Source organism: Alexandromys fortis, unplaced genomic scaffold (genome assembly GCF_014885135.2).
Source record: "Alexandromys fortis isolate MF-2015 unplaced genomic scaffold, M_Fortis_MF-2015_v1.1 scaffold_55, whole genome shotgun sequence".
Taxonomy (NCBI): domain Eukaryota; kingdom Metazoa; phylum Chordata; class Mammalia; order Rodentia; family Cricetidae; genus Alexandromys; species Alexandromys fortis.
This window is the reverse complement of record NW_026067936.1, coordinates 2,837,325-2,861,760: the sequence shown is the minus strand read 5'-3', so window position 1 is coordinate 2,861,760 and position 24,436 is coordinate 2,837,325. Positions and strand designations below refer to the sequence as shown.

The window sequence follows — 24,436 nt, the reverse complement described above, 5'->3', positions numbered from 1 at the left end:
GACAGGGTTTCTCTGTAGCTTTGGTGCCCATCCTGGAACTAGCTCTTGTAGACCAGGCTGGCCTCGAACTCCCAGAGATCCGCCTGCTTCTGCCTCCCGAGTGCTGGGATTATAGGCGTGCGCCACCACTGCCCGGCTTTCTTCTCTCTTGTTGTGTAGAGCGAAGCAGGGAGGATGAGGGACAGGGACTTCATGGTGGCTTTTTAAAAAGCAGCAAATCCAATTTGCTTTTTAGAAAACCAGTATTTCTCACACACCACCAGTATTATTTTATTAAACATTCAGATGCTTTGGTGCATTTCCACAGTGCTTATAATGGAATTTTCATCCACAGCTAGGGATACAAGCCTATCAAAGTTCAATGTAAATAAAATGTCACCTGGAGTGGCACACAATCACACTGCAGTCTGTCTTAGCCCGTTCTTCTGCTTCTTTAACTGGGAAATTTATGAAAAAAAGAAATTCATTTCCCATAATTCCACAGTCTAGGAAATCCAAGAGAGAAGGGCCACATCTTATGAAGGCCTTCCTGCTGCATCTGAGTGGGGTTGGGGGGTGGGGACCCAGCAAGCGTGCACACAGGACAGAGCATGAGGCCACCTTCCCCTTTCATCAGGTCCCACTCCAGAGTGGCCAGCCCTTGTCACTCACAGCTGCAGCATTACCACACTCACGGGAGCAGAGTCCTCATGCCTGGTCACTTCCTGTAGGTCCCACCTCTCAGCACAGTCACAGTGAGAAAGTGCCATTCCAACCACAGGTCCATTGCAATAGGGGAGACAGAGCCCCTCCTCCCCATCTCCTCCCTGTGATGGCCCCGTGTGGCTGTGCGTTCCATTACGATGTGACCAGAAAAGACGAGTAAGTCAGAACCCAAAGGCCCAGCCAGAACCAGCTTAGGTTTAACCAGTAAGGGAGAAACAGACCGTCAAACACAGAGAAATTCTCAATGTATACAGTCCATAAAATATGCTGGTCGGAACACAAACTCGGGAGGGCCCGCTTGTTTGTCCTGGCTGCCCAGAACTGAAATAACTACACAGAAACTGTATTAATTAAATCACTGCTTGGCTCATAAGCTCTAACTTCTTATTGGCTAACTCTTACATCTTAATTTAACCCATTTCTGTATATGACCATGAGGTCATGCCCTACCAGCAAAGTTTCAGCATGACTATCTCTGGCAGCAAATCCATGGCATCTTTCTGACTCTTCTCCCAGCATTCAGTTCTGTCTTCCCCGCCTACCTAAGTTCTGCCCTATCAACAGGCCAAGGCAGTTTCTTTATTCATTAGCCAAGAAAAGCAACACACAGACAGAAGGACCTCCCACACAATTTCCCCTTTTCTGTTTAAACAAAAAGGAAAGCTTTAACTTTAACACAGTAAATTACATATAACAAACAGTTATTATCAAGCAAGAATTACAGTTACAACATTTATGTCTACTTTATCTTTTATCATAACTATAATATGATAAGGAATATATAAGGAAAACAATAATGATAAATTCTTCAACTTCATCAAAGACTCCAGAAGGATATAATATTACCTAAGTAAACAGGAAGTGCATTGAAAGCAACTTCCAAAACTCTAGAGTTGACAGAGACATCTCGCTGCCTCGACAGTTACCTAAAGTTCTTCTGTACTGTTGGGGCATCCATCTTCTGCCTACAGGCCCATAATATCCAGCAGATACTATGAAGTAGGAAATTTCAAAGACAGGTATGCCTATGTTGGCAGTTTGCCAGTCACTTTCTTCTGTATCCTGCAGAATGTCTTGAAGACTCTTTCATGAAGCAGGAACCCCGAAGGATTATCTCACCTTTATGCAAGTTCAGCAGTCATTTCTCTGTGGTTCCTGCATGTCCAGTTCATCTAACAAACTCCATAAGGAGCCTCTTTGATGCCTATCTTCCTCTTGAAGTAGATTGTTACTGCCAGGAGCAGATGTGTCTTATTGTCATGAAAAGTCCTAAATTTTTAAATCATTTAAATGCCATATTCTGAAGGTCTCTGAAAGATTTGAAGAATACTTTTCCATCTGAAATACATCTCTGTACATTTAGAAAATCTAACTAACATGACTATAAGCTTTACTATTATAGATGAGTATCTATTAACTTATATTTTTTAATTATACACTACATTTTAAATGAGCTACACAAATACAATACCTTAATTAAGATCAGAAATACATATACATATAACAAAATTGACCTTAAAATTGTATCAATAAACCAAGATCCATACCAATGCAAATCTCTATAGCATATCTATATCATATCCCCCCCTTAAATGTAAACAAACAATTATGAACAATATTTGGAAATATGGGCATAGTTATTTCTCTCCAAACTGCTTCGTGCTGCTTATTGGGCAAAGTAATTTTCTTTGTGGGGTGTTTACAGCAACTTTTCAAGGGGTCTTGTTCCACGAAACTATATTGGTCTGGAAGCAATCCAAAGGTTCTCATCTTCTGTGGAAACAAAAGAAGGACCTCTTTTCCGAAGCAACTTATCATTAGACTCAAATTTGGAAGTCAAGATACCTTTATGTTTTTATGTTTAACTTAGCAGTTCATACAAGGAAGTGTCCCTCTATACTTAGCTTATTTACAGTCAAAATATTAAAAGAAAACACAGTAATATACATAATCCAGACACTCTGCGAATTTTCCATCTTTACATGGCTTATTTTTACTCTCTTGTTTTTGATATTTATTTTATTATCTTTACTCCTTTAATCTATGACTGTTTGTCTTTTTCAACGCTCTATAATCTTTTCCTTCTCTTTCCCGAGCCTACGTACATTTATCCAACACTGTGAGTCATCTGGATTTGTCTGTAATTATTTTCTGACCAGAAGTGCTTCTTAAAATGCTAAGTGCTGCCGGGCGATGGTGGCACACACCTTTAATCCCAGCACTCGGGAGGCAGAGGCAGGCGGATCTCTATGAGTTCGAGCTAGTGCCAGGACAGGCTCCAAAGCCACAAAGAAAGAAACCCTGTCTCGAAAAAAAAAAATGCTAAGTGCTTCTTAAAACGTAAGCCGTGCAATTATTATGGTATATACATACTTGTTGCTTGCTTGTTGGCCCAGTCTAAAACTTAAGCTGTGCAATTACTATGATATATACGGTACTGCCTGCTAGCTCCACACAGTTCACTGTGTCCTCCCATACACTGTGTCCTTAATGTCTGGATTTAAATCCTCCTCTTTCTACTCACCTGTTCTGTGATCTTGGAAAAGCTACCTACTTGGAAACCTACTGTTTCCATACCTAAGGTTTGGCATTTTTATGTTCTACCCCATATGATTATTTAGAGGATTAAATGAAGTAATATAGGCAAACTGTGGCTGGTTTCTGGCACATAGTAGGTACCATGTAATTGCAAACTATAAATATCGTTACTATGACCATAAATACTAGTACTACATCATTATCCTCATGTATTGCTTACAGGAAAAATGTATATCTGGGGAAAGTTCCGGAGAAATCGCCATTCTCTCTGTAAGTATTCCAGAGCCCCGATAAACACAATGTCCTTCAGCTCTTGCCGAGTGTAGTTGCTGGCTCTCAGGGGCATCACAAAGTTCCGAAGCCCAATGAGGGCTGATTGGGCATCTCCAAACACACATGCTACAATGTGGTTCCGAAACACAGGTTTTGACTTGTCAGACCGTTTCTAAGGAGACACATGCCAGACTCAGGTCAATTTCACAGACAGGTAAGAGTTCTGCAATGAGCCCCACCTCCCTTCCCTCCTGACTTTGTCTCCAGAGTAGTACTTTTATAGGCTAATAAAATCAACTGCTTACACAAAAATGGATCTTACAGGTGCAGCTACAGCATAATGTATATATTTACACATGCACATATATACATACATATGAAGGAATTCACACATACACACACATGTGGGGTATGTATCTGTGCACTCTTTGCTTTCTAAAGCTTTCTTTCAGTATGAACTGAATCAATTAAAAGTCAGGTCAGTATCATTCTGATGTGTCAAGTACGGTTGAATATGGCAGGTTCATATGATTACATCTAATAACTGAACTGATTTGATAAATTCTTTATTAAGTTGAGGAAATTCATTGTGAAGTTAAAACCATGCGATGCTTCTCTGAGGATCAAGGCTCGGCTCCCAGCTCCCACCTTGAGTGGCTCACAGCTGCCTCCAACTCCATATCCGGGGGAGATCTGATGCCCTCTCCTGGCCCCCAGGAGTACCCACACATATGTGGTAGACACAAGAACACATGTACACAATCTTATTTTAAAACTCCTTTGATACAAACAGAGAACTTGGAGAGGAGGCACCAGAAGACTCAATTTTGAATTTTGTCTCTATCTTAGCTGTGTAAATAAACAACCTGTTTAACTTTCAATTTTTCTGTTTAAATGTTTGAAATAGTAAATCTTTTGTGTGGAAATTGAGTAACACTGAAAGCGTGCTCTTCAACAGGTGTCAATCAACTTCGATTTTTGTTGAGCTCCTTCCTAAACTGGGTTTTTGTTTGTTCGTTTGTTCAGGGGTGATTTCTTGTTTTGTTTTTTGCTTATTTTTAAAAATTATAAAATAATTTTATTATTTTGTGTGCATGGGGTGTATTGCCTCCATGCATGACTGTGTACTACATGTGTACGTTATGCACATAGAGGCCAGGAAAGGGGACTGGATCCCCTGAACTAGAGTTACAGACAGTTGTGAGACACTATGTGGGTGTTAGGAATCGAACTTGGGTCCTTTGAGGAGCAGCCAGTGTTCTTAACTACTGAGCCATCTTTTCAGCCCTCAAGTGTGTGCATGTGTGTATGCGTGTGCATATAGGTGTGTATGTGCATGTGTGCGTGAATTTGTGTGTGTGTTTTGAAATAGGATATTATGGTGTAGCCTTGGCTGACTTAGAACTCATTATATAGACCAAGCTGGCCTCCAATTCTCAAGACCCACCTGTCTTTGTCTCCTATGTGCTGGGGGCTAAAGGTGTGCACCACTACACCCCACCCAAAATCTAAAGTTAGAGGTGTGCACCACTACACCCCACCCAAAGTCTCGAAAAGTTTAAAGGAAAACACTTGAATGTTGGTAAAGACTGTTACATGTATTTAAATTTCACATGAGTGAGTTCTATAGCCTATGTACATACAAATTAGAATATTTCAAAATGGATATATATATATATACCAATAAGAATTAACACCTGACACATCCACTCATTTGATGAAATCACTACGTCCTGGGGAAGACTCTTTCTGCAGGGATTGCCTTCTGCAGGGATATAAAACTACTTTTCTCCAGAGCTGCCTAGAGACTGATATGAATACTAACTTAATTAAATGGTTGTCTGTTTAATCTGATCAGTTTTAACTTGAATAATGAAGCCACTAAGTAAATGTCATGCAACGTGCCTAAAGTCTAACAGTTGCTCTGCTGAGATGACCTGAGAAATTAGAAACAATATCCATGGCAGACCGCATCCATAAACACAGCTATGGAAACCATTTCCTCCAACCAACTATGGCAAAACCTGTCTCACACTTAAGAAAAATGGTGGTTTGACAGATGTCATTGTTCAAAGTAATGCAAAATGAGTAATCAACTTGTCCCTTCTGCAAGCAGAACCAAGTTCAAAGGCTCTGAGTTTTTGAAATCTGGACTTTTCATTCCTGTGGACAAAAATTCAAAACCCGAGCATTATAAAAACCAGAGCACTTTCTAAACTCCATAAAGGACTGAGCACTTACTCTGAGCCACACACATTCTACAACCAGTATTTTAGGGGAAGTACAAAGACATGTTTGCATGTGTTACAAAACCTTCTCACCCACTGCCCTCCCTGCCTCTCTTCAGTGTGTCCATCTGGGTCCAGCTTTTAAGACCTGCTTCCACTGAAAAAGCTGAAAACACGCTTGACTTCCTACTCAGCAGACATTTACCTAGCATGGGTAGAATTGCCAAAATGGTTGTTTGATAGCTAAGACATCTTCCAGCTGATATGACAGCTCTGAGAAATGAATGATTCTGATCAAGTGAGTGGTCGTGTTTTATAAATATTTGAACATATTCTGTCAGGATTCTAGCATTAAACCACAAAGGCAGGGAATAGGAGGAGTGGCATGTGTACTAAAATGCTTTTGAAAAAGCAAGAAAATGTTTATAACTCTTAAATAGTCACAGATGGGGAAATTACCTGCTTGAGAGCAGGAGGAGGGACAGAACTATCATGTCTGCAAGGCTTGCTTAACAGGTGCAGTTTTTAATTAAATATAAATATAGGGAAGTCAAATTTTGACCAATAAATTAGGGACATTTTTTTATTTTAAAACAAAAGAATGCGGAGTCCTTGTACGTATGTTTATCTAGGACCTTTAGATTTGTTACGTTTCAGGGAAAGCATTGTTGAAAACAATTATTTCAGAGAAGCTGCTCAGAGAAAGGCCTCATAGGTGACGTCACCTGCATTTTACACCGCAGCATGCCTTTGTCACATGCCCACGGCTCGTGGCCTGCAATGTGTGTGGCTAATGTAGCCTTCCTTCCAGACTCACGGTTTACAGACAACATGCTGCTCTTGTGACTAGTAGGTCATTCTTCGCCCTGCAAACTGCGTGTTACCTGAGCTTTGCAGTGTGGTCACCTACCAGAATCACCTTGTCCAAGGGTGTTGATTGGCACCAGTGAAACATTCCACTTCTGTCCAGCGGCTCTGTAGTGTCCTCCACGTTGTCATATGCCCCATTCCTGAGCAGAGAGAGTGGAGAGGCAGTCTGAGAAAGTCCAGGGAACTAGCATAGCAGCCCTAGGGCCAAAGCCATAGCTTATTGGCCAGGCTCAGTCATGTGGCTCCTGCTAACACTTAGGGAGCTGGGGAATACAGATGTATTTTCTTTTTTTATTTTTTTTATTTATTTATTTTTTATTTTTTTGGTTTTTCGAGACAGGGTTTCTTTATGGTTTTGGAGCCTGTCCTGGAACTAGCTCTTGTAGACCAGGCTGGCCTCGAACCAGATGTATTTTCAATGAGATATAAGTTAACAACCAAAAAAAATAGAACTCTTAAAGTACAAAAGTCCATCTTTCCAACTCTGCAAGAGATCTTGGAGACCTTTTCCTTGTGTTTTATGGACGAAAGGCAATAGCTAACAAATTATAAGGCCTGCGCTTAAGGCTTAGTTTGAGGGTCCTCTTGCTCAGAATACCCAACTCTCCTCCCCTCCATGTCTGGACCAGTGGGATACAGCAAGTGAGGAGCAAGGTTGAGGTGGAAGAGAGGCTTCTGCAGAACTTCTGGGCTGTGGACCCTATGCACTGCTGGACCGCCAATCAAGGCTGAATTCAGTGCCCAGAGAGGAGAGCAGAGCTTGACAAGCCATGATTGCAGCACCAGGAGCAGGGGCGATGGGCGTGGGAAGTTGGAAACTGACAGGGGAGTAAAGCTCACCACTCCCATACCCCACCACAACTCTGATGGCCAGGAGGATCATGGGAAGATCAAAGGCAAGTTGAGGAGAAAAGAGTTTTCTTGGTTTATACTTTAATATTGGTGTTCGTCACTGAAGGAAGGTCAGGACAGGAACTCAAACAGGGCAGGATCCCAGAGGCAGGTGCTGCTACAGAGGCCATGTGGGGAGCTGCTTACTGGTTTGCTTCCCATGGTTTGCTCAGTCCACCTTTTTACAGAACCCAGGACCAGAAGCCCAGGGTTAGAATCACCCACCATGGGCTTAGACCTCTGCCATTGATCACTAAATGAGAAAATGCCTTACAGCTGGATCTCAAGAAGGCATTTCCTTAGTTGAGGCTCCTTCCTCTGATAACTCTAGTTTTTGTGAAGTTGATACACAACACCACCAAGCACACAACACTAAGGAATATGTAGTGAGAATTGTACTTGTGTGTTGTTTTCTTGTTATTGTTATACACTTGGCTAACACTCCTTTATTCTGCTGTAGCCAATGACTGGCAAGTACCTTCTGGTTTTCTATGAGATCCTCTGTAGACTTGATGTATATGTGAGTATTCATTGCTCTGCTTTTGACTTCCTTCAAGAACACTCCTTGAGGTTCATCCATTTTCCCCCAAAGGACAGGAATGCCTTCTTTATAAAATGGGAATCTCCAAAATAAAGGCACACACCTTTATTTTCAGTACTTGGGGGAAGAGGCAGGTGGATTTCTTTGAGTTCAGGGCCAGCTTGGTCTATATACTGAGTACCAGGAAAGTCAAAGCTATATAGTGAGACCCTGTCTCAAAAAAACAAAAATCAAAATCAAGCAACCAACCGAACAAACAACAGCAGCTAAAAGGTGCGCATGTGTTGCAGTGTGGCTCTAGAGACACAGGTCCGTTTTCTTCATCCTTTTACTGTCACCACAGGCCCCAGAGCTCGCCCGTTGTGGTGAAAGCTGCAGCTGGAAGGAGCATTTTGGAATCATTTGATAGACGAATTTCGTTCCCTTTAGCTTAATATTCAGAAATTGGATCACTGGATCACCTGTTGTGGTGGCTTGAAAAAAACTGCCCCCAAAGGAGTGGCACTATTAGGAAGTGTGGCCTTGTTGGAGGAAGTGTGTGACTGTAGGGTTGGCTTTAGGTCTCTTTTCTCAAGCTTCACTCAGTGTGACAGGCAGTCAACATCCTGGTAGGGATGTAGCCAGCACCACATCTGCCTGCATGCCACCATGCTCCCGTCATGATAATGGAGGGAACCTCTGAAACTGTAAGCTGCCACCTCAAGGAAATGTGTCCTTTGTAAGAGTTACCATGGTCACGGTGTCTCTTCACAGCAATAAAAAAAACCCTAAGACACATGTATATTTTAATTTTTTTAAAGGAACTCTCATACTGTTTTATATAAAAGTTATACTAGCAAAGTACTTGTATAGTTAATACCATTCAATCATTTAAAAATCTGCCATTTTGGTCATATTATATAATCTCTTCATAATAGTTTATGTTCCATGGATAATATATTTACTTTTAGATGATCACAATTCTCAATCCTTAAGGACCTTCCTATATTATTATTCTTACTAAACTGAAATATTGCCTACATATTACAGAGCTGTTTTTATTAAAATTAGGGATGATAAATATTTTAGATTGGTCTGATTTTTTAGAATCAACTAAACAAATAATTCTCCACCTTGTTTTCTGGTTAATAAATTTTTTTTCTTTATTCTTTAGACAGAGTCTCATGTAGTCAGGTTAGCCTCACACTCACTGTATAGACAACAATGACCTTGAACTCCCAACCTTCCCAAGTACTGGGATTACAAGAGAATGACAACATGTCTAACATGTCTAGTTTTTGTCCCAAGCCCAGGGTATTTTTTTTGTTTTTGTTTGTTGTTTGCTTGTTTTCCAGACAGGGTTTCTCTGTGTAACAGTCCTAGAGGTCCCAAAACTAGCTCTTGTAGACCAGGTGGCCTCGAACTCACAGAGATCAGCCTGTCTCTGCCTTCCGAGTGCGGGGATTAAAGGTGTGCTCTACCACTGCTCAGCATGCCAAGTCCAGGTTTTTGTACATGCTAGAGCACTCTACCAACTCAGCCGCATCTTCATCTCCAGGTAGAAATCTTAATACACTGAGGAACTGGAGAGAAAAGATAGTTGGGGAGGGAGAACTCTTTGGTCCCATTTTGCAGATTCAAAAACTTGGGCAATCTTAGCTAGGCATAGTGGTTTATGCCTTTAACCACAGCACTCAAGAGGCAGAGGCAGGTGGATTTCTAGAGTTTAAGGCCAGCCTGGTCTCCATAATGAGACCCTGTCTCAAAAAACCAAAAACAACAATAAGCAAACAAATAAACAAACAAAACCCTTAGGCAATCTCATTAGCAATTTGTTACAAGTATGGGGGTAATAACAAAAAGGCTATTTGGGGCTAGCTAAGAATTAGCTCTTTCTTTTATAGAGTACTTGAAAGGTGACCTGGAAGAAATTGGGTGCACAAGGTTATTAGTGCCCCAAAGATCTGAGCAATGGTAGAAAAAAGTATGTGATATGGAGCCAAAGTAGGGATGAATATATTTTGTAAACAGCAATTCTACTGCTCTATAGAGGTTCTGATAAAGCAAATGTTTTAACCTAAGTCAAATTTTTAATGCTGAGTGATGTAAGATGTTGCTGTTCTGTGGTTCTTACCTATTCTCAGGGGTTGTGATGGCAAGAAAGCTCTCCTGTTCTCTTGAAATAGAATCCTGATTTTCTGGATTGCAAGTGGGTTTCTTATTGTTGCTTTTCATCACCACGATGTCTGGCCCTGTAAGTGCACAGCAACCTCAATGAATTATGCATCATCTGCCACCTCCTTCCCAGGGACTTCCCAACCATTTCCACTGACCGAATCGTTTCCAGGCTCCTGCCTAGGAAGAATCTGTGAATCCTTAGCGACTGCTAGGTTGAAAAGATGGATTATAGCCAAGTCTTTGGTTTCCATCTATACCAGTGGTTCTCAAACTTCCTGATGTTGCAACTTTTAACGCAGTTCCTCATGTTGTAGTGACCCCCAACTATAAAATTATTTTTGTTGCTACTTCATAACTAATTTTGCTGCTGTTACAAATCATAACTATCTGATAAGCAGGATATCTGATATGCAACCCCCAACCCAACGGTGGAGGACCACTGCCCTAAAGAATCAGACTGACTGCACAGGCTGCAAATCCACCTGGCATGTGAGAGTATCTCTGAGTTACTTCTGCACTTTCTTCTGTGTCTTGCAAGGGGCGGCAGAGACTGGAGTTACACAGGACTGGGAAGCCTAACTACAAACCCTACAAACCCCATCCTTCCTGTACATTTGGTCAGGCTCCAATTCACTGTTGTCAGGTGTAGTGAGTTTCTATTTGATCTTCCCTTGCAGGGTATTTTTTTTTTACTAGCAATTCAGACTTTTAAAGAATCTGCTCTTCCAAGGGTATGTCTCAAACTGCTTGGGAATTTCCACCTATAAAAATAACATAAAAACTAATAATTTCCTCTTCTGCAAAAATAAAAAGAAACACACTATTACTTTTAAGGATGTTCGTGAGGATAAATGCAGGAATACTTGAAATAAGTAGATTAAATAAGCAATATTGAAACGTAAGATGGAGAAAAGTCACACACGAGACATGACCCCTTGCACACATATACTCAGCCACATCAATCTCCTCCTAAAACACAGTTCAACTTTATTAATTTATGGTACTTATCTTTCTGTCCATTGATCTGTCTATCTGCCTTTCTGTGTTGATAATGTACAAGTAATAATTTTCTCATATTTTAGGACAGAAATGGTAGAAAGGCTTCATGCTCTCAAGGTAAATGTTAATATCATAACACAGTTGACCAGGGTTTTCCAGTGGGTACCTTAAGGAAGATTGCTATAAAACAACTGTGATGTTTTGAATAAGAAGGCCCCCCCCCAATTCATAGGTTTGAATGCTTGGTCCCCAGGGAATGGCATTATTAGGAGATGTAGCCTTGTCGGATTGGGTGTGATTTTGTTGGAGGAAGTGTGTCATTGTGGGTGGGCTTTGAGGTTTTAGAAGCTCAAGCCATGCCCAGTGTCATTCTTTCTTCCTGCTGCCTGACAATCCAGGTGTAGAACTCTTAGGTACTTCTCCAGCACCATGTCTGCCTGCATGCCACCATGCGTCCCACCATAATGAGAATAGACTAAGTCTCTGAACTGTAAGCCAGCCCCAGTTAAATGTTTTCTTTTATAAGAACAGAATGATGTTAAAGATGAGCATTTTTCCAAGGAAAAGAGCTCCAGAAAGTTTAAAGTTGAGCAGGGCATCTGCCAGAAAGGCTGTAATGGTTAGAGAGAGACCTCCTGCTCTGCACTGAGACAACAGGAAAGCCTCAAAGATAAGACCCAGTCAACAAAGGCTCCAGCATATAAGAATGCTAATTCATTTGAAAGGCCAGAGGGTCTAAGCTGAGAATGCACCAAGGGATGCCCTGATCCTGAGAAACAACTAGGAACATGTTTCCTCTGGATCATCATGTAGAAGCTGATGCAACTGTGATCCTGCATACGGTACTGGTTTTGTAGACAGGAGAGATGCCAGACTGAGGGAGTCATGAAGCCCTGTACTGTGGTCGCAGAGAGTCACTGGGGCCAGGCAATGTATAGTGGTTTCAGAGTCCCTGCAAGCATGCCCTGAAAGCCACTATGTGTTTGGGGGCTGCCCAAAATACCCACTTCTATAAGGACTGCTTGGGAATCTCACATGGAGGCTTCCTTGAACCCTGTTACATGTTCTCTGAGGTTGTGGTTGTTGTTGTTAAGTGCTTATAAATTATTTTTAGTGTAAGTATTTATAAGTTCTTTCAATTACTGACCAGCTGATAAATAATTGCTTTATGTGTTGTTTTATGACCTAAGACAGATCTAAATAACAAAACTCATGACCCTTTCATTTATACATCTTCTAAGTTATTGATCACCATTGTTAACATATGCCTAATTTTAAGATATATGTATGTATATGTGTAGACATGTATGTATATATAAACATTTTAAGATAAATTCTGGCCACTAAAAACAAGTTTTGATTGCTAAATATGAGGGTTTTTAAAAGTCTTTATCTTTGCCAAGTTGAGAAAAGATACAACGCAAAAGCTGGGGTACAGGATGAGCATTGGAGAAAAAAAGAGATCAGGATGCTGGAGAGACGGATGGCTCAGTGGTTAAGAGCGCACGCTGCTTGCTCTTCAGGGGATCTGAGTTTGGTTCCCAGCACCCATATTAGGTAGCTCACAATTACCTCTAATGCCAGCTCCCAGAGGATCTGACACTCTCTTCTGGCCTCCACAGGCCCCTGCACACATGGCATATACTCATACAAACACAGACCCGCACACATAAATAAAAGTTAAAATACATCTAAAAATATTAACTTGTTTAAAGATATACAAAGACATCTTAAGATTTACAGATTTGTTTCATTACATTTATAAATACAATTTCTCTTGCATAATGTTTTTGGGACAATACCTTATTTTTATGCTTTCATGTTTAGCATGTTTAACTTATGACCGGGCACCACCTCCTGTGAGCTGGGTCCTCCCACACCAATCAGTAACTGAGACAATGCCCCACAGACCTGCCTATAGGCCGATCTCATGGAGGTATTTCTCAGCAGCCATTCACTCCACTCAGGTGATTCTAGTTTGGGTCAAGTTGACATAAATCAGTTAGCACATGGTGTTTCACTTCATATATAGTTGTTTTGTTGGGAAAAGGGTGTCTCCAGAATTGTGTAGGTAAATATAGGGAAAGATGAGATTGAAAAAGAGATAAAAAGTTTAATCTATGAAATGTATTCCACCAGGAGAGTCACATTTGGAGCTGATAAAGTTTTTGTTTTAAGATACTGGAATTTATCCAAGATTATAAAAGCTCCTGGAGAAGACTAACTTTTTTAGTAGAAGAGACAAACTTATCTGCACATTTAGGGTTAGTCTTCCTTTTCTTGCATTAAAGTGGAAAGAGTTGCTAGTGAGCTATTGAGTTCAACTAGACAAAAGACAGAGTTACACTCTCACACCGTGTCAGAATAAACTCGCCACTGTCTACCAGGGAAAAAGTGTTCAACGACTACTCTGAAGGCAGTAATTTCATGGACAGTCTAGCCCTCAAGGGCGGGCTGGGTTTTCAGGCTGAAGTTGAGAAAATCGCTGTGTTGTAGGGGAAGAGCAGCGGCCGGCAGTCGGCACAGCTGAGGTGCATTTTGATGATGCTGTTTGCTGGCTGTGGGGCCAATGACTAAATCTCTCTGGAGTTCACTCTCCTGGCCTGTAAGGGAGTTGAACTGGGCAACCACAAAGGTGTACTGTCGTTCTTGTCTTACAGCTTTAGAAGACCAGTGGTCAGGTCTTGGGTCCCCAGTGGGAAGCACAGGCCTTATCTTGGCCAAGTTCAATTGCTCCTTATCTTCTCAGTGATGGAAGCCTTTTTTCCCCTCCTTCGCCAGACCCCCAGGAAATAGGCTAAGGACAGAGAAAATAAATTACCTCGGGCTTGTTGCTGGTTGTTTTTGCAATCACATTGTTCAATTAGCTCAGGAGTGTACACATCCTTGTGACAGGTGGAACAGTAAAAGAAGGCCCTGGACAAAGAGAGGAAATCGAGAATGACCTCAGTGACAGCTAACACCAAGGAGACATGTTGCTGCTGCCATCTGTTTCCCATTAGCTTCTATTTGGCCTAGTGTGTCCTCTCCAGAAACGACTTGCAAAGTGCAGTACCTTTTGACAGCTTGAGGGGACTCAGCAATAAAGAACCCCAGGGTGTCCTTACTCAGCTTCACTTGTGCAGATGGATTTAGTATGAGACTACTGGAAACAGAAGGAGAGAGACAGTAAGTTTCCGCTAATCTCTGTAGTAATATTTGATGTTTCATGCTGGATTCTCTAAGTTGACATATTAATCAAATTAAGTCTATTTTATTTACTGCCTATGCTTAATCTGTTGTGTGATTGCTACTACACAACGCTAAGAGAGGCAGAGAAGTGCTTAACTATTGAGCAGAGGGGAAGTTCCTCCTTTTGGACAGTCATTAACCTGAGAAGGATTGACCAATCCATGTGCTTGATGCTTTGTTGCCTTAGGCAACCACAACAAAGAGGGCATGACCATACAGTGGACAGCCTTATGGGAAGGCGATGGTGCCCATCCTGGACCACCTGTCTCTACAATGAGCTCCATATAATTAGGTCCATATAATTAATTACATATAATTAGATCTACCTGATCAGTGGAGCAACACTGGCCCTGCACACACTAGACCCAGGGTTGGGTCTTCAAAAGATAAAGATATTCTAGATAAACATTCTCTGATGGGAATGTAGCTCAGTGCCAGTCTGTCTGAGCAGCTGGGTCTCTGAAACCACAATAAAACAAGAAAGATGAAATTGTCACAGAGGTATAACTAGTTATCAAGGTGAATTTCAATGTTCTTTTCTTTTCCAATGGCTGATGTGCTCTAAAACTGTCCTAAATTTTTCCCACGGTTTTCCTTGATGCAGCACTGTGCCGGTTACTCTGCCCCTCAGTTTCCCTCCTTGCTCCTGTTATCAGGACAGTGACGCCCTTGCCCCTCTAATGCCCCTCAGTTCTTTCATTCCGGATAATGTGTTCCTTTCCTTCTGTACAGGCATGGTGGGGCTCACCTTTAACCCCAGTGCTTGGGAGGCAGAGGCAGATGGATCTCTCTGAGCTCAAGGCCCGCCTGGTCTGTAGAGCATATTCCAGGCCAGGCAAGAAATAGTCTGTCTTACACAATGAAAACAAATAAACAAACAAATTTACGTTTCTTCTGTTCACTTCGAATGAAGGTGAGTCCTGATTCTGACACATTCTGTTGTCAGTGTAGGTTAGAGTCCACTGGGAGTGTGAGAGAAGCCTTAGGAACAGCTTTTCATGTCTGCCAAGAGGGGCAGAGCGCTGTTTTGGTAGATCTTTACCTAAGACAATGTAGTGCATTTGGTGAATATTTAACTGAAAATATTAATGAGGGGTGTGATTGGTTTTGACTCTCAAAAGGAATAATATGGGTTTGTGGCCCCTAAATATCACCATTAGCAAGCATATGTCCCATGTGTCTAGGTACTGTTGAACAGCTCCTTTTGGGGGGAAGAAAGGCTCTCTGAGTTCATGTTAAACATCTACATATCTCTTCTTGACCTTTTGTCAAAGGTCAAGTGTAAATATTTAATTATAAAGATACTGTCACAAAACATGTAGGTACTTGGTCTGAACCAAAAATTGAGAAGTAGCACAATAATAACAATAATATGCCTGATCATATTTGTAAGAATTTAAAAACTTATTTTGTCTTTTATCTTTTGTTTTTTTTTGTTTGTTTGTTTTGATTTCTTTCTTTCTTTCTTTTTTTTTGAGTTGGGATCTTGCTGTGCAGCTCAGCCTGGCCTCAAACTATCAGTGATCCTCCTGCCTCAACCTCTCAACCTCTCAGGTGCTTAGGTTACAACATCCAGTGATAGATAGATAGATAGATATCAATGTTATAATATCTAGTTACAAATTCATGACTTACAAGCGCTTGAGAAATACCAATCGTCTGATAATATCCCCTCTCTCCTTCATCTATCAACAACAGTCAAACTCCCCTCAACAACAAAAAAAACCCTTGAACAAATGAAAAGCTTTATCAGTACCAACAATTGTGAAATTGGGACTCGTGCTGGATGGCTATCAGCATGAGATGCATCTTCACAAAGCAAAGCCTACGAAGGAAAACAAAGGGGTACTGAGGAGGGAGACGAGTAGTAGGCCGGTCTGCATGAACATAACCAACCCTTCCTGCTCCGCGCTGGGAAGAAAACCAACTACTCAACAGAGAAAGCAGTCCCTGACCATAGATTCCACCTGAAATTGAATCCCACCCGACATAGAATTTAGCAAGAATGCCAGCTGGGCCAGAGGTGAAACTGTAAAGAGCCAGAGCGGCGGTGCTCACCCTGTGGGTTGGGACCCTTTGGGGGGGGGTTGAATATCAAATACCCCACATATCAGCCATTTACATTATATTTCACAACAATAGCAAGTTACAGTTATGAAGTAGCAGCAGAAACAATTTTATGGTTTTGGCTCACCACAACAGGAACTGGACTAAAGAGTCACAGTGTTGGGAAGGTTGGGAAGCACTGATCTAGAGGCTCTGAACTAACTGCTCGTACGTCTCAAGAGTTAGTGCCGGAGCCTGCCTACAGCGAGCCCTCCATCAGCAGTGTACGATGAGCGCACTGCGTGGAAGAATGGGGAGGAGGCTTCACTTAACATACCGGGAAACCGCAGGAAATGTCATCCCAACAAAGTCGTTAGAGAGGCGCTGTGTTAGAATTTTGTTCTTCAAGCTGTTCAAGAAATATTTTTGCCAGGGATATTTAGGGGAAACCTAGAAAATAAAACCATATCATATACAGAGTTACATATAGATACATGCATATACATACATTAACATGTACAGTACGTTAATAAGGAAAACTGACCCTATAACGTGGGTTGCATGGACTGCTAAGTGACTAATCAGTTTCCACTGCCAGTATCTCAAAGAGAGGAGATGTGGCCTAGCATCCATGTGGAGCAATGTTAAAGGAGGAGCTGAACTTATGTTTTCAGTGGAGTCCAAGATGATGTGTGCCCCTCACCACCCAGCTTCTTCCCAGAAGGTGTTGTGAGGGAGCATTCCTAGAAAGAGCTGTGTCTGTCGGCAAAGGCTGGCTGACTAATTAAACTTCAGCGCCTGTGGAGAGTTGGGAAGACTGTAGCTCCAGAGCCAATTACAAGTTCCCACAGTCCTCCTAAAGAGCCTTGCCTATCTACCTCTCTCTGACCCAACTTCCTGATAGATAAAGAAGAACCTTTGGACTGCATTAACTTATCAAAGTCCTATTCTCCGCCAATCAAAGGACTCAGAATGCAATCAGATAGTAGCAGAGGCCTGTACTGAGATTTCTCTGCCTGGCTGTAACTGCCGTTCAGATGTATCTACTGATGTGTTTTTGTTTTTTTTGTTTTTTTTTTTTTTTTTTGGTTTTTGTTTTTTTTTTTTTTTTTTTTTTTGGGTTCTTTTTTTTAAATTTTTTTTTTTTTTTTTTTTTTTTTTTTTTTTTTTTTTTTTTTTTTTTTTTTTTTTTTTTTTTTTTTTTTTTGGTTTTTGATTTTGTTTTGTTTTGTTTTTATGGGTTCTCTTTTTAAAATTTTATTTGTTTATTTCTTTATTTTTTAGGTATGAGTACTATCTGCATATATCCTGCAGGCCAGAAGAGTGCATCAGATCCCATTATAGATGGCTGTGAGTCACCATGTGGTTGCTGGGAATTGAACTCAAGACCTCTGGAAGAGCAGTCACTGCTCTTAACCACTGAGCCATCTCTCCAGCCCCCAATGTGTGTGTGTGTGTGTGTGTGTGTGTGTGTGTGTGTGTGTGCATTTTTAAACGTCATGATTTATGGCTTTCCTTGTTCGATTACTATGAAAACTCAATAAAATCACTTCCATATAGAAACATGGGACTCAGGGTGACTTAAATGTGTGTTCCCAGGCCCTGGTCACTCAAATTTGGCTCCAGAATAAACTATTTTATTCCCTTTGAAGTCAGAGCTACATTTTTAAGTTAGCAGCACCCAAGTTTCCTTGTCAGAATTAGAATTATTTTCTCTGGCCTACCGCTAACTTTGGCACAGCAGCCTTACTGTTGTTTGAGACACTAACAGTGATACAGGAGGGGACTATGTGGAATCTAAGTTGTCATTCTCTGGATACGAAGGCTTAGGATTGACTTTATCTTACTTCTGGCTGAAAAATCACATCCACAATGAAAAGAATATTGGTGGCTTCTCCTAAGGATGAGAACCCTTTACAGGGTCATAGAAATCCAAGTTGATGTTGATCGGGATTGAGAATAATGCAAAACCCAAGACTAGCAGTAGGTCTCTAGAGAAATGAGGGGCGAGAGATGGCTTTTCTCTGGTGCTGCAGTGGAACCCAGGACCTTGCACATGCACCACCCTGCTCCTAAGCTACACTCCCAGCTCTAGAACGAGCATGCTTAACAAGGCTGAATGCCACCTAGGGGAGGATTTTGTATAAGGCAGCTTCTCATCTCCTCACCTGCTGCCCTGTGAACCCTACAGTACCACCTCCACAGAATAGGACATAAGCCAGAACCACAGATGAAGATGGAAATTTATAGATTCTCTAGAGCAACTCTTGATATGTAGATAAACTGTGACCTCAGACATTCTCCTCAAACAATTTCATGGTTTGAAAATTGCCCTGCTAAAATGGCCACCTATTTCTGATCATTTGGCACTCTTTCCTATTCCTTTCCTCCATTCTGAGACCAAATGAATCTCTTGTTCATTCTCAATCTCTCAGCACCCGTCACAAGGAGGGCATGCAGCCATGGATGACTCAAATATAATGGTCTGTCCTGTCCCTTTAAGAGACAAGCTCCGCCCACCCCCACCCCAGCCCAAGGTAAGTGGATCTTTCTTCTGCTGCCAGCCTGGGCTCTCTCTGCCCTATCTCTGCTGCCTCCTCTCCTCCCCCTTCTCTCCCTTCCTCTCTTCCCCCTTCCCTTTCCTTCCATAACCCACTGAGCAAACTATACCCACTTTCTCTGCATGGCATCTCTCTGTCTTTCACCCACCATGGCTCCCCATGGGACCAGCTGCCCCATGAAGTCTCTCATCTGCCGCCTCCCACCAACCTGGGACCCACCGAGGCCTCGGGTAGTGGGTTCAGGCTGCCCATTGTGGCCCGCTGCCGCCCCTCAGGGAGGGACCTGCCCTGTTTTATCTAAACCATTACATCAACTACTAAAGACACTTACCAAGGGTTTCTAGCCTGAATCACTCAGGTGTTGAAAGGGTACACAGGTGATGGAGCTCCTTAAAGCTCAGAAAAGACAGCAAGAGGGCAAAATGCATTCAGAGGAACAATCTGAGGATTCACACCATACAGGAATGACAAGCCCTGCCCTGATTCTGCTAGAATTCCAAATTTCATTTTTTTAAAAATTATGGAGACCACAAATATCTCTTATGTTCTCAAAGTCACCTTGTGGTGCACATGGCCTTGGGGTTATGTTTAATGGAGAGTAACAAGTCCGTGTCAAACAGCAGAGAAATACACAGGCAGGGTTGGTCGCACATCTATACCATGCTGCCTGAAAGGAAATAGTCTTCATATAGGATTTTCATTTCATTTGTTTCCCAGTCACAGGTGCTAAAGTCACAACAGTCAAAGACGACACAAAATCCGTCACTTTCTCTGCAAAGTCTGAAGTCCCAAGTCAACAAGGCCACACACAGTCACCACGACGTGACTGTGAGATCCTGGTCAGATTCAGGCTCATTCCCTACTGCCTGACGCTCACTTCTGTTTATCTCTATATTGCATCATCTTTTCCTCAGAAAGACTTACCGAAGAGTCGTGTTCCTGCTGGAGTTAGCGCTGTCAACCCGAGCACCTTCCTCTACTCTTGCCTTTCCTTACTAAGACCATGGAAGAAAGGATGTAAATGTAGCAAACGGGGTCCAAAGAGAGGCCAAGAGGAAAACCAGCATATGCAGCAGCAAATGTAGGATGAGAATGAAATCTGTCCCCCATGAAAGACCTGTGGTCTAAGCTGAGAAGTGGTGGGTAGACACCCAGTATCAGAGACATGAAGACTGTGACCAGAGGGCTCTGGCTCCTGGTTCCTTAGCTTTTCCACCCCTGCTGGGTACTTCCTGGAAACACCACTGAGAGGCAGCATGGTACCACTATTCGATTTATGACCACTATTTCTGTTATTGAGTGGATCTGCCCTAAAGTAATCAACAAGTTAATTAGATTTTAGTTATTATTCATAACATTTATATTTGGTTAATATAATAATTGCTATACTAATTATTTTATATTTTATTTACATTTAAATATTACTTCTCTGTTAAAACTAAAGGTGCCTGTATTTCTACTCTCAATAACTCAAAGAACTTCTGAATTTATGAAAACATTTACATTTACAGCATCCTGGGATGTAGGTAGGAAGCAGAGTTACTTCCTGTTTTGCAGATCAATGTTGCAAATGCTTTGAAAATGACTTCTTTAAGACCAGGGAAACAAAACTTGAAGCCAAATCTTCCGATACTTCCCTGCCCGAGAGGCACATCCCATTTCTTGGAGACTTCTTGCATTTATTGATTTCCCCCGCTACTTCAGATCCCGCTGTGTGGGACGTGGAGTAAGAGCACCACTTTATAGAGTTACCTTTTGGTTCTGCTCAATAAACAGAGTGGTCAGAAAGGTGCACAGGCCTGGCACCAAGCAGCCTTGGGCTATAAATCCAAGCTTTAGCTCTGCAAAGCAGATGATATTGTCACCAGTACTCCAGTTCCAGGCGGGGATTTTTGACAGGAAACCCTATTTCATGGGAAATGAACAATGAAGACATTAAGAATACTGATACCACCAGAACCCCTTTCTGGGAGCATGTTTTCCTAATATAGTTGCCTCTTCACTCTTGAGAACGGAGGTGGTTTCAAGGTCACAGTCTGCCTTTGAAAGTGTCGGCTAGTGTGGCTACCTCCACTGCTGCTACTTTCCAAACAAACAAACAAACAAACAAACAAACAAGCTGAAGTTGTAAAAATGCTTCAGGTCAAATGGCTGAACTCACTAATTCTGCCCCTAGTTTGTGTCCCTAAGTGAGCCACCACTTTAAAAAGACTCCAGATTTCAACCAAATGCACTCAACTGCCACGATACCTTGTTGTGGGACTGAAGGAGCTCAATGATGACTCTGGTATGGGAAGAGTAGTTCTTAATAGAAAGCACCCTGGAAAAAAATCACAATGTGCTCAGTCATGTTGGCTTTGCAATATAATCCAGTTCAGAGTTAAATTTATTTGTGAATAAGTGTGGGGGTGGACTCAGCATATTACAAAATTCATTGTTAGCTTGTTTCTTCATTCTATGTTAATAGAGTTATTTTTGAGGTTTATTTATTTTTATTTTGCGTATACAAGTGTTCCACTCAAACATATGTATGTCTACCACAAAGCCAGAAGAAGGTGTGAGAGACCCTGGAACGGGAGTCCTGTGCAAGAGTGATAAGTGCTCCTAGCTGCTGAGCTACTGCTAGTGCCACTACATTGTTTTCTGAAAAGTACTTACAATGACATGACCAATGAACACACACTGCTCAAGTGACCAAGTAACCAAATCTACTGGAAGGTCAGGTTTTAGTACTTGGAAACAAATTCATTGACAAGGAAGAAAGAAATAGTTTCACATACCTTAGCCTTGCACCTGGTAGCCTGACGTAATTAACAGAATTGTCTCATTTTATAGGTTAAGAGCATAAAATGCATCTTCTGTTCAGTGTAACATACATGATATAATTTCTTAACTATCCCTTGCTTTGTGTAGTCATCTTCAACCACACATATTTATTTTGCTCTAGGAAGAGAGCCACCAAAATCATACTTTGAGCTTCTATCACCAGAAGGAAACTTTCTGCTTACAGATACAACATAGCTAAAGTTGGAAACACTAACTCTTTTCATGTTGAGAATATTTGCCAGAGTGCAAAAACACATCACACTCAACTATGAGTACTCTTTTCCTAGAACTACCAAAGAGAAATTCCAATAAATAAAAAAATATAAATAGGATTTGTAAAATATTCTTTCATACTGTGTGAATATATGTCACTGTGATTGTGTTCATAAAGAAGTTGACTGGCCAACAGCTGGACATGTAGAGGTTAGGTGGGATTTGCAGACAAAAAGAGCATGAAATGGAAGAGGAGGAGTCTCAGAATCACAAGGAGACTCAGAAAGGAGATGAACTTGCCATATTGAGAAAAGGTACCAAGACACATGGTAAAGCATAGATAAGAAATATGAGTTAATTCAAAATGTAAGAGTTAGCTAGTTACAAGCCTGAGTTATCAGTCAAGCATTTTTTTATGCTGTACAATATTTATTTCTCACAATTTCAGGTGTTGGATCAGCCAAGCACTTATAATTAAGTTTCTGTGTGCTTATTTGGGAACTGGTTACCAAGAAAGAAAAGTCCAACTACAAGAATTTACAATTGGCATTTTTGTCTTTGAACTGAAAAGGATCTTAGTCATAAGGGCACTATCTAAATGCCAACTTGGAGTTACAGCTGGGAGTGTAGCTCAGCTGGTAGAGTTAACACATCACGTACTGAGTTTGGTCCTTACCTCCATAAAAAGGGGAAGAGGGTGTTCGTAAGCTTGTTTTTAAAATGTATATAGCTCTTGTCTAGAGGAAACATCAGGGGAAAATATGGAGAAAGTCATACACAATTAGGATGTCCTATTTTCACTTCCCTTTGCATTAATTATTTTGGAGTTCATGTGGGGGAAAGAGCAAGCAGAACCCTGGCATGTGATGAACCTAGTGAATTTAAGATGATGTCTCCCCTCATTTAGTCCTATATGATAAGCTTTGTTTCTGTGTATAAGAAGATTACCATCATTGAGGCATGCAAGAACAAAAGAGCAACACCAGCTTCTTACCTCATGATGTTTGAATTGTCTTCAGCATGCAAGTCACTGCACAAGGGGTTGGCTAGAATCAGGCAAGCTTCTGCATACTCCATCTATTCTTCAGATTAAACAGCAGCCATCAAGTTAATGACAAGGGATATTCTCTAGCATTCCCTATTTGAAGGTTTTTATGGTTTCATCAAACTATCACCAACAAGAACAGCATACGTAGGAGCCATGAACCAGACATCTTCATATCAAGACTACAGTCCTGAAAATTCTTCCAGGGAACTGAGGGCCTCTTACAGAAATTGAAAGTTGCTTTGCATATGGGCACAGTTTCTACTGACGAGCAATAAGACCTTTCTCAGCAACTGCCAATACATCTATCCACCTTAAGGATACCAAACAATGGGAGAATTGGGGATATACTTGTTTACAATGAAGAGTCACTCAACATTTGGGTTCCAAATTTTAAAGAGCCAAAAAACATTTTTGAAATTACTCCTACAGTAACAAATTATAAGACAGAAAAAGGTTATGCTGAACCTGTCATTTTCTGCTTAGGAGTCTTTTCTTTAGCTTCATAGACTAGTGGCTCCCAACCTTCCTAAGGCTGTGATCCCTTAATACAGTTCCTCATGTGTGGTGACCCTAATCATAAAATTATTTTCATTACTATTTCATAACTATAATTTTACTACTATTATGAATAATAATGCAAATATCTGTTTTCTGATGATCGTAGGCAACCAATGTGTCATTGGACACCCCCGCCAAACGGGTCACAACTCACAAGTTGAGAACCATTGCTGTAAACTTTTTCTTTAAACTTAAATATTCAGGTTGGTTACTTAGCTACCAAGAAGTCAATTTTGATCTAACACCATACTTTACTATTCACTTGGCCATTATTCATTATTTTTATAATTGGTCTTACTGGGGTTTCTACCATTTTTCTTAAAGTCTATCTTATCAAAGACATATCAATATTTAACAATGGAGGTTGATGAGACCCAAGGAACCCATGGTTAAGACCATATTTGGCTATGTAGCCTGCTGGGGGAGAAAAGTCATCAGCAGAAGTCTTACCTAGCTGTGAATACTGCAAGCTACAATAATAACTGGCCTAGCAAACTAGGCCTGTGAGTGTAACAGAGGCATGAATGCTGCAGGACTGACCATCTCTGATTGGATTTGGGGCCTGGAAATAGAAAGAAACTCAGGCCTGGTACTGCTCAGAGGCACTAGGGAAGAATCTACTAATATTACTTTGATAAATAGACATACTATCAAACCACTTTCTAAATATATTATCTCTCTACCCATAGATAAGTGTAGTTTCTCATTAGAGAATCTTCTTTATGTAGTGGACAGCAGTCAAAAGAGAGAC

General features: G+C 41.2%; 1 protein-coding gene across 1 annotated transcript in view; it reads right to left on the bottom strand.

Annotated features, from left to right (window-relative positions):
• Nucleotides 1-24,436, bottom strand: part of Kcnu1 (potassium calcium-activated channel subfamily U member 1) — a gene marked incomplete at its 5' end in the record, with an annotated part of 56,005 nt that overhangs the window by 11,182 nt on the left and 20,387 nt on the right. The window contains 10 exons of the mRNA XM_050146735.1: nucleotides 3,464-3,688; nucleotides 6,655-6,754; nucleotides 10,160-10,277; nucleotides 14,024-14,118; nucleotides 14,258-14,347; nucleotides 16,190-16,258; nucleotides 16,817-16,929; nucleotides 20,793-20,945; nucleotides 21,291-21,360; nucleotides 23,074-23,156. Of these exons, the coding sequence (XP_050002692.1) occupies nucleotides 3,464-3,688; nucleotides 6,655-6,754; nucleotides 10,160-10,277; nucleotides 14,024-14,118; nucleotides 14,258-14,347; nucleotides 16,190-16,258; nucleotides 16,817-16,929; nucleotides 20,793-20,945; nucleotides 21,291-21,360; nucleotides 23,074-23,156 (1,116 nt within the window). The remainder of the gene's footprint in view (nucleotides 1-3,463; nucleotides 3,689-6,654; nucleotides 6,755-10,159; nucleotides 10,278-14,023; nucleotides 14,119-14,257; nucleotides 14,348-16,189; nucleotides 16,259-16,816; nucleotides 16,930-20,792; nucleotides 20,946-21,290; nucleotides 21,361-23,073; nucleotides 23,157-24,436) is intronic.